At 40.3% G+C, this 10,706-nt stretch overlaps 1 protein-coding gene across 1 annotated transcript; it reads right to left on the reverse strand.

Moving 5' to 3' along the window:
- Window positions 1–1,957: 1,957 nt before the first annotated feature.
- Window positions 1,958–6,338, reverse strand: aimp2 (aminoacyl tRNA synthetase complex interacting multifunctional protein 2). Its single transcript, XM_073494778.1, has 4 exons — window positions 6,099–6,338; window positions 4,152–4,370; window positions 3,642–3,876; window positions 1,958–2,838 (listed from the first exon to the last, which is right to left on the reverse strand). Exons 1-4 carry the CDS (start codon window positions 6,225–6,227, stop codon window positions 2,450–2,452), a joined length of 972 nt encoding a protein of 323 aa, XP_073350879.1. The 5' UTR covers window positions 6,228–6,338; the 3' UTR covers window positions 1,958–2,449.
- Window positions 6,339–10,706: the final 4,368 nt, after the last annotated feature.

Consider the following 10,706-nt stretch of genomic DNA (forward strand, 5'->3'; position numbering starts at 1 on the left):
GTGTTTTCCTCGCCACGCGTCCAGATGTCAGTTAAGAGCTTTCGTCTTGTCAGGCAGCTGCCTGGAGACCAACAGGAAGCTGTCAGAGCATACAAACACACACATTCATGCACAGGCTCTGTCTGGACCCGAGCTGTCGAAAACATGACACCTCTGAAGATGCAAAACCAACCCCCGAGAGAGTGTGAGGCACCCTGGGATTGGCCTTTTCTTCTTTTCAACATTATTGCATGTATGACTCTGTATATATTCTTGTGTTTTTTTTTACTATGAATTTTCCCGCAGCAGCTTGAAAAGACAGACAGAGATAAGAAGAAAAAAAAACCTCTCTACCAGTGGACTGCTGTGAAACTGCCCTCACTGCTCCAGAATCTATTCTGCTTGACAGACAGGCTGTTGGGATTCTATTCAGCTAAACATCAGCTGATAAGGACAAAACGCAGCTTGAACAACTGAGAGAGAACACAGGAAGGATCGCCACAGGAAATAGAATTGTCACCTCACGATAGAAGACAACGAAGCTGCTCGACCAGTTTCAAACTGAGCTGCAATTTTAAGTGAAAGCTGTACAGTGCAGAACAGGTCTGGGGAGTGAAGTTCTGACAGTGAATTTGGGAAGTGCAGTTCAGTGAAAGCTACAATCATTACATTACATGCTCTTAAAAATAGGTCACTAAGTGCTAGAAGACGAAAGTACATTAGAAGCCGGCTTTTCATTAGTTTTCTATCTTATACTTAGAAAAATATTAGTCTGTAATCTGTTTCCATCAGAACATAAGGGAAATATGTGCTTTTATGCAGGATTTGGGACAATAATTGCTTCCATGTTGAGTAAAGAAAGGGTGAGTATTAAATGTTAGATGAAAAATAACTTTTTACCTCCACCAAGAGGTTGGTTGGTTGGTTTGTAGGCAGGATTACACGAAAACTATTGAACAGATTTCCACAAAAGTCGGATGGAGGGTGGGTCTCGACCCAGAATAGACCCCATTAATTTTTCCAGGAAAACTGACAGATCCAGGAATATTTAGTCATTTGTTTCTTTAACATTGCAAGATAGTGTTTTTTGACATTTCTGTTAATTTCTCAGGGAGCAATACATGATTTTAAAAATCGTTTTAAGGTGGCTCAGAAAATGTACTAATTCAACCAATCACATACCAGAAAAAAAATTTCAGCCATCGCCTGTGCTTCATCTACAGTGTACTTCTTATGCTGCCTGCATGGCTAAAGGTATGCATGAGTGAATACACAAGAGCAATAAGATGTAATGACTTTCCTGTTGATCTTCCACCTCAGAGAGGAGACCCAGACCTGCTCTTAAAAAGAAGAGTGTTTTCAATATATAAATGAAAAACAGAAGCCAGAGGGTCTGAATGAGGACTCTTTGAAGCCAGGTGAAGTAGAGATTTTCCCCAATATGAGAGCTCTTCAGTTATTTCAAAGAACTTTCATTTTTTGTTGATTCAGGGAGCCCCGAGGACAAAGCAAACAAAGTTAACTTTGTTTTAGCACTTTACCAGCAGACAGCAGAGCAGCTTCTTTCCTAACGTTGCGACTCTTCCATTCATCCTCAGCACTCTGCTGTAAAACATGTTTTTATTGTGCGATTTATTCGGCATCAGGACTAACTGCAATACCTAAAGAAATAGCCAATCTTTTTGCCGATGGTCTAGCTTGCTTGTGTAGGTTTTGTAGAGGGATTAAACTTAACTGTTTCACAACTAGTTAAAAGTATCTTGTAGTATGTTAAACCTTGTCATGGAAGAATCACCTGACTAGTGTTTGGGACTCTGGATAGGATCAGCTAGTGAAAGAAGAAGTTTTATGAATGACAAGCCTGCCACCTGTTGGACACATACCTGTAGGTGCACGTCATTAAATGCCACTTGTTCAGTTGGATGAGGATATTTGTTTTTTAAAGTAAACAGTTGAATGAAACAAACCCAAGGCCCAGTTCAAAGTTTGATCCAAAGTTTTAATGATTTCAGAAAAACAAATGGTACAAAGTATTACTTTTTTAAACTGCCCGTAATACCCGCTACCACACATTAACACACACGTTTAGAGCAGGATCATGTTAGGCACAAAGTGGGTGGAAGGTGTACAGTGGGTGTTGGACTAACAGCCTTTGTCAGTACCTTTGATTTAATCCACCACCAAGCCCATGTCTTTACAGTCCTCTCATGCTTCCTTCCTTGCATAAAATAGCGTTACAATCTCTTTATTATACAAAAGCAGCATGGCTGGCACAAATATCACAGCTACTTTAACCGTCAACCATGTTGCTTCAACTGTGTCTTTGTCAGTTCAGTGATATAGTGTAGTAAGGAGGGAAGCATTAGAGGGAGTTCCAGACATGACTGGTGTACTTTAATATTCTAATGCCCTTCTCTCACTTTGCTTGGGTAAGACGCCCTTCTGGCGTCTGGTCCCAGGACGGCCCCGGTCACTGCAGAAGCAGCTTGGCAGGACTGAAGTGGCCGAGGTTCTCACAGGATTTCATCCAGCGCTGCACATTAGCGGGAGCAGCGGAGGCCGAGCCGCTCTGCAGCACGCAGCAGTAGGAGGCGATGTCAGCCAGGGAGAACTCCGGCCCGGCCAGCCAGGGGTTGCGGCCCAGAGCGGAGTTGAGTGCCCGCAGGACGGCTGAGCGCTCCTTGGCGCTGCCCTCTGCCAGCTGGAAGAAAGCCGTGTCCACCCAGCTGTCCACCAGTGTAGCGAGGGCAGGGTCACTGGGGTAGGGAGCCAGCAGCTTGAAGAGGAAGCGCGCCACGTTGGCCTCACCCTCGATGGGACACATGTTCTGGACGCTGAACTTCATCTGCAGTTTGGGAACTGTGGATGAAGGATAGTGTCTCATGGTAAACAAGAGCTAAAAAAATGTACAGCATCTGGATAACATGATCACAAAGCACGGAATGATTAGAAATAGCTCTCCTAAAACACAATGAGTCTTTGTACATGATTTAATTTAAAGAGTAAGTGTAACGATTCTGAACTCCAAAACTTACCACAGGGTTTAAAAGGCGTATTTTTCTTTAAAAATATTGCCAAGGCCACATGCTTAGGCAACCAAAATCAGGAAACCAATATAGGACTGTACGACAGGGAGCTAGACAGCTTTTCAAGTCATTCATGTGAGGATATTCACAATTTTGACGATAAAAATGAACCACGATCAACTTGTAAACACCTGAAAGAGATGCAGGACTTACTAACTGCGGTGAAAAACAAGCCCACCGTAAGTAAAAATGTGACGAGCGCAAAAACACCCAGAAACTGCTTGTTATTCAGAGTGTTTACGGTTGCAACACTCTCTTCTTTATAATTAAATTACTTTATTCAAAAAGCCTCTTGACACTGACAGTAAAAGAGTCAAGCCCCTTCTCAAATGATTCCAGTTTGTTTTTAACTTAGTGTTTGACGTGATTACTTTGGCAGGGTGAAAGGTATTCTAACTAGTTTTTAAGCTCAGAAAAAGCAAGTAACAAACCACCTACACACTTTCACAAGAAATTACATCCAAATTAAACAGCAACGCGTGGATCAGGGCCGCGTGGCACCAGCGTATAAAACTCCTACACTCCTCGTCTTCTGTCCATCGCCTCACACACACTGCCTCTGTAACTCTGTCTTACCATCTTTCCATATGAGGGTGAAGCCCAGCTGGAACATCTGGCGTGCGTAGCTGTCGGCATGGCGAGGGCCGAGGCAGGACTGGAGCTGTGGCGGCACGCTGGTAACGGAAGAGTGGACATGGACGGTGGAGAGCACCCGGTAGCGCTGGCACAGCAGGCTGTGGAGCACCAGCAGGGACAGGGGGGGCTGTGCCGGGTTGGCGTTTATGACGATGTCACGGAGAGCTCCGAGGTCCTTGTCACACAAAAGAGATGAATAAATAAAGTATTACAACACTTGTCTCATTCAACAAGGCCAATACAGACTGCACAAACAGGCTGTTATCAGTCCACACCTCCATATGTGCTTCAAGACAAATTCCAGTATGAACAGGTTGTGCGCCTTTGTGTTTATAACTTGTTATGATGGGTGTGATCAGGAAAGGATCAAATCAAACGCAGTCAAAGTTGTCTCATGAAACAGACTCGTACTGTCTCCAGAGCACACCAGTGTTATTCCCAGTTTCTCACCTTTCCCAGTACTGTGTCCAGGTCCGTGACGCCTTTGAAGGTCGTGGAGCTGCAGCTTTGTGAGGAGAGGCTGCTGCTGACTGTCAGGTCCAGGTCGGCATCTGGGGTGGTCACCGTCTTGGCCAGGCCCTCCACAGCTGCTTTCAGCTCGTACAGTTTTCTCATGATCTCATCCTGCCGGGCCTCCAGAGCTCTGACAGCCGGGTCCACCTCGCCATTCTGGGGAGGCGAGAGACAGAAATGCTCAGATTGGCTGAAATGGGCATTTGACAGTGTGAGCATTTAACAGTTTGAGCACAATCCTGAAACAATGTGGGTGTAAGCCGGTGTCTCTACATTTAACAGACCTTACACAGATGAAGCTGAAACAGTACTGAGAATATATTTAGCATATTCCCAATCTTGAGATAAACTCACACTACACACACTAACACTTGACGGATCCAAGACTAGACTTTAGATAGTCTTGTAACATGCTACTAAGTGTCACAATGGCCACACTTAATGGAACACTGGTGCAGTGTTGCAGGAAGTATCCAGGTACTTCAGTATTAGTAGCAATATCACCCTGCAGAAATACTCCATTACAAGTAATCGTCCTGCATTGAAAACATTACTCAAGGATAAGTTTGCAACATCAGCAAAATGTAGTAAATGCAGTAAAAAGCCATTTCAGGGCTCCAGACCAACTTTTAACACTGGTAGCACTGGTGTGCCTAACGTTGTGCACCAGCACATCATTTAGGGGCGCACAATAATACATGCATGTTCATGATTGTTGATAGGAATTAAGGTGCAAATCCATGTTTTTCTTCATTTAAATCACAGCACATGCAACAAGAAATCAAGACAGGAAAAATAATCTGCTACATTTTTGGGGCCAATGTTTAGTCGCACTTGACAATTTTAAAAGGTGCATGTGCAACTGAGTCACACCAGAATAGACACACCCAGACCAACTGTTATACTGCTTACTGTGTGTTTTAGCATTTTACTCTTGTAGTCGGACAAGGTGGAGCAAACGTTGGGCTGCAACAATTATTTTCATTCTTGATTAATCTGTTGATTATTTTATTGAGTAATCCATTAGTTGTTTGGTGTATAAAAGTAAGAGAATGGTCATAAATGTCAATCACTCTTTCCCAAGGCCATAGATGACCCCCTCAAATGTCTTGTTTTTGTCCTCAACCCATATTTAGTTTACTGGTATAGGAGTAAATAGATCAGATTTAAGAAGCTGGAATCAAAGAATTTTGACTTTTTTTTCCTTAAAAAATGACTCAAAACAATTCAGCTTTTATCAAAAAGCTCTAAGCTAATTTAACAGTGCATCATGTGTTAAGTTAATATGTGTAGTGTGTGTAAATATGAATGCAGTATATGCCTCTGGAGCTGAAGTATTAAGTGGTATTCCATGGAGATATTCAGTTAAAGTACTTTTATTATTGTATTTGAGTACATTAACTTAGTTAAATAACTTAGTAAATGTAATTGATTACATTTACTTAGTCAAATAACTTAGTAATTGTAATTGATTACATTCCACCACTGCACAGCTGAAGGGGTGTACTCAGTCCATTCATACCATCAATACATGAACTTATCATGTCTCATGTGTTTATTTAATAATAAAGAAAGTGGCAGCAAGTGCGTCAAATGGAAGAGTTAAGCTAATCTAATGGTCTCCCCACTGTCGTTTAATAATCTTTAAATGTTGATGGCAGAGTGGAGACGGGCAGTAATCGTTGCATCAGCCAGAAGTCAGATTACTCATTGTACTGGCAAGCCAGCTAGCTTGGCTAATGCTAGCTAATGCTAACAGAGCGTGCGAGCATCGCGTGTCACTGCGTGAGAATAAAACGCGCTGCGGCCAACACCGAAGTACAAATACGAGCTGAGCAGCTGGTAATCGATCAACCTTATCGATATGAATCAGTTATCAGTTACCTGAAGCGCGTGCTCGGAGGTGCAGCTGTTCCCTCGCTGCGCATGGATATTGGGTAACTTGTACATGCAGGTTGGTAAGTCGGTCTCTGTGAGACTCCCGCCGATGGGCTTTACCTTGTACATGGGCATGGTGGAGGACAGCCAGCGGACTGTCACAGACAAACAGTTAAAAACTAAATCCCGGTGTTTTCTGGGGCTGTGTGATGTTGACAGGCAGCAGCAGCAGCTACCGACGCGCCGGAAGAGGCCGCAGCGACGTCACATCCGGTAACGTAGAGGCGGAATAAAACCCAAAGCAGATTCAATTTGCAGTCATTATTCATTTTAATTACTTATTTTTCTCTTCCATTATAAATGTCTGATGTGTTTGTATATTTGATTGTTTTTCAATAAAGTTCATTAAAAATAAACAAATAAATAGAACCGGTGAGTAACCTTTTATTTCTTCCTTCCTTCCTTAATTTTTTTCTATTTTATTTTTTTCTATTTTATTTTAACCTTTACAACCCCAAGCAATGCAGTCATTATATAAAGTATAAAGTAATTATAAGCTGTACTTCCACTCCTGGTTAAATATAAATCTAAAGCCAGAAGCTGGTTAGTTTAGCTTAGCACAAACACTGGAAACAGGGTAAACACAGTGGTGAGCAACTTTTTATGCCTTCCTTCTTTCTTTCTTTTCTTTTTTCTATTCTTTTCTTTTTCGTTTATTACCTTTACAACCCCAAGCAGATTCAATTTGCAGCCATTATAGATTATAATGTCTTATTTTTCTGTTCCATTCAGTTCTTCAGGACTTCTCTAGTTGTTTTTAATGTTCACACAGTAATGCTAAAATCATCCAGATTCACAGTAATAATACATGCTGTCATATTTCTCCCTGCGTGCATCATCCCAAATGCACTAGAGGGCGCCACAGTATAATTTCTGCATCTAATCGTTACTAGTGCAGGAGGTCAGCAGTCAACAGAGGAAGTGGTCATTCTTTTATGGTCTTAACCATAACTTAACACAGTGTTGCAAAAAGTGTGCAAAAGTCATACTTAAGTAAAAGTGAAGGTTTATTTTCAAAATAATAACTTTGGTAAAAGTGACAGTGTGCTGTGTGCTGTGTATTTCTACTGTGTTCATTGTAGTTCTACTGTGTACTGTGTATTTCTACTGTGCATTTCTATTGTGTTCTTTGTATTTATACTGTGTATTTCTATTGGGTGCAGTGTGTTTCTACTGTGTGCTATGTATTTCTACTGTGTATTTCTACTGTGTGCTGTGTGTTTTGACTGTCTGTTTCTGCTGTGTGAGGTTTAGGTTTAGGTATTTCTACTGTGTACTGTGTATTTCTACTGTGTATTTCCACTCTGTATGTCTACTGTTTATTTCTACTGTGTGAGGTGTATTTCTACTGTGCATTTCTACTCTGTATTTCTACTGTGTGCTGTGTATTTCTACTGTGTATTGTGTATTTCTACTGTCTATTTCTACTGTGTGATGTGTATTTCTACTGTGTATTTCTACTCTGTATGTCTACTCTGTATCTCTACTGTGTGATGTGTATTTCTACTGTCTATTTCTACTGTGTGAGGTGTATTTCTACTGTGTACTGTGTATTTCTACTGTGCATTTCTACTGTGTATTTCGACTGTGTGCTGTGTATTTTTACTGTGTACTGTGTATTTATACTGTGCATTTCTACTGTGTGCTGTGTATTTCTACTGTCTATTTCTACTGTGTGATGTGTATTTCTACTGTCTATTTCTACTGTGTGAGGTGTATTTCTGCTGTGTACTGTGTATTTCTACTGTTTCTACAGTAGAAATACACATCACACAGTAGAAATACACAGTAGACATACAGAGTGGAAATACACAGTAGAAATACACATCACACAGTAGAAATACACAGTAGACATACAGAGTGGAAATACACAGTAGAAATACACATCACACAGTAGAAATAGACAGTCGAAACACACATCACACAGTAGAAATACACAGTAGAAATGCACAGTATAATACACAGTACACAGTAGAAATGCACAGTAGAAACACACAGCACACAGTAGAAATACACAGTACACAGTAGAAATACACAGTAGAAACACACAGCACACAGTAGAAGTACACAGCACACAGTAGAAATACACAGTAGAAATGCACAGTAGAAATACACAGTACACAGCAGAAATACACCTCACACAGTAGAAATAGACAGTAGAAATACACATCACACAGTAGAAATAGACAGTTGAAACACACAGCACACAGTGAAATACACAGTAGAAATACACAGAACACAGTAGAAATACACAGTACACAGTAGAAATACACAGCATTTACTGTGTATTTCTACTGTGTGATGTGTATTTCTACTGTCTATTTCTACTGTGTGAGGTGTATTTCTGCTGTGTACTGTGTATTTCTAATGTGCATTTCTACTGTGTATTTCGACTGTGTGCTGTGTATTTCTACTGTGTACTGTGTATTTCTACTGTGTGATGTGTATTTCTACTGTGTATTTCGACTGTGTGCTGTGTATTTCTACTGTGTACTGTGTATTTCTACTGTGTGATGTGTATTTCTACTGTGTATTTCCACTCTGTATGTCTACTGTGTATTTCTACTGTGTGATGTGTATTTCTACTGTATATTTCTACTGTGTGATGTGTGTTTCGACTGTCTATTTCTACTGTGTGATGTGTATTTCTACTGTGTATTTCCACTCTACTGTATGTAAATGCACAGTAGAAATGCACAGTAAACAGCAGAAATACACCTCACACAGTAGAAATACACAGTAGAAATGCACAGTAGAAATACACAGTACACAGTAGAAATACGCAGTAGAAATGCACAGTATAATACACAGTACACAGTAGAAATGCACAGTAGAAACACACAGCACACAGTAGAAATACACAGTACACAGTAGAAATACACAGTAGAAACACACAGCACACAGTAGAAGTACACAGCACACAGTAGAAATACACAGTAGAAATGCACAGTAGAAATACACAGTACACAGTAGAAATACACAGTAGAAATACACAGTACACAGCAGAAATACACCTCACACAGTAGAAATAGACAGTAGAAATACACATCACACAGTAGAAACAGACAGTCGGAATAAACAGCACACAGTAGAAATACACAGAACACAGTAGAAATACACAGCACACAGTAGAAATGCACAGTAGAAATACACAGTACACAGTAGAAATACACCTCACACACTAGAAATGCACAGTAGAAATACACAGTACACAGTAGAAATACACCTTACACAGTAGAAATACCCAGTAGAAATGCACAGTATAATACACAGTGCACAGTAGAAATACACAGTAGAAATACACAGAACACAGTAGAAATACACAGTAGAAATGCACAGTAGAAATACACATCACACAGTAGAAATACACAGTAGAAATGCACAGTAGAAATACACAGTACACAGCAGAAATACACCTCACACAGTAGAAATAGACAGTAGAAATACACATCACACAGTAGAAATACACAGTAGAAATGCACAGTAGAAATACACAGTACACAGCAGAAATACACCTCACACAGTAGAAATAGACAGTAAATGCTGTGTATTTCTACTGTGTACTGTGTATTTCTACTGTGTTCTGTGTATTTCTACTGTGTATTTCACTGTGTGCTGTGTGTTTCAACTGTCTATTTCTACTGTGTGATGTGTATTTCTACTGTCTATTTCTACTGTGTGAGGTGTATTTCTGCTGTGTACTGTGTATTTCTACTGTGCATTTCTACTGTGTATTTCTACTGTGTGCTGTGTACTTCTACTGTGTGCTGTGTGTTTCTACTGTGTATTTCTACTGTGTACTGTGTATTTCTACTGTGTGCTGTGTGTTTCTACTGTGCATTTCTACTGTGTACTGTGTATTATACTGTGCATTTCTACTGCGTATTTCTACTGTGTACTGTGTATTTCTACTGTGCATTTCTACTGTGTATTTCTGCTGTGTGAGGTGTATTTCTGCTGTTTACTGTGCATTTCTACTGTGCATTTACATACAGTAGAGTGGAAATACACAGTAGAAATACACATCACACAGTAGAAATAGACAGTCAAAACACACATCACACAGTAGAAATATACAGTAGAAATACACATCACACAGTAGAAATACACAGTAGACATACAGAGTGGAAATACACAGTAGAAATACACATCACACAGTAGAAATACACAGTACACAGTAGAAATACACAGCACACAGTCGAAATACACAGTAGAAATACACATCACACAGTAGAAATACACAGTACACAGTAGAAATACACAGCACACAGTCGAAATACACAGTAGAAATGCACATTAGAAATACACAGTACACAGCAGAAATACACCTCACACAGTAGAAATAGACAGTAGAAATACACATCACACAGTAGAAATACACAGTAAATGCTGTGTATTTCTACTGTGTACTGTGTATTTCTACTGTGTTCTGTGTATTTCTACTGTGTATTCAACTGTGTGCTGTGTGTTTCAACTGTCTATTTCTACTGCGTGAGGTGTATTTTCTGTGAGCTGTGTATTTCTACTGTGTACTGTGTATTTCTACTGTGCATT

The sequence above is a fragment of the Pagrus major genome, chromosome 23 (assembly GCF_040436345.1).
Source record: "Pagrus major chromosome 23, Pma_NU_1.0".
Taxonomy (NCBI): Eukaryota; Metazoa; Chordata; class Actinopteri; order Spariformes; family Sparidae; genus Pagrus; species Pagrus major.

Coding starts and splice junctions, on each gene's coding strand:
- aimp2 (XM_073494778.1), bottom strand. CDS start 6,227: ATGCCCATGTACAAGGTAAAGCCCATCGGCGGGAGTCTCACAGAGACC. Junction 4,371..6,098: donor CCTCCGAGCACGCGCTTCAG/GTAACTGATAAC, acceptor TCGCCTCCCCAG/AATGGCGAGGTGGACCCGGC. Junction 2,839..3,641: donor CACCCTCATATGGAAAGATG/GTAAGACAGAGT, acceptor CTTCATCCACAG/TTCCCAAACTGCAGATGAAG.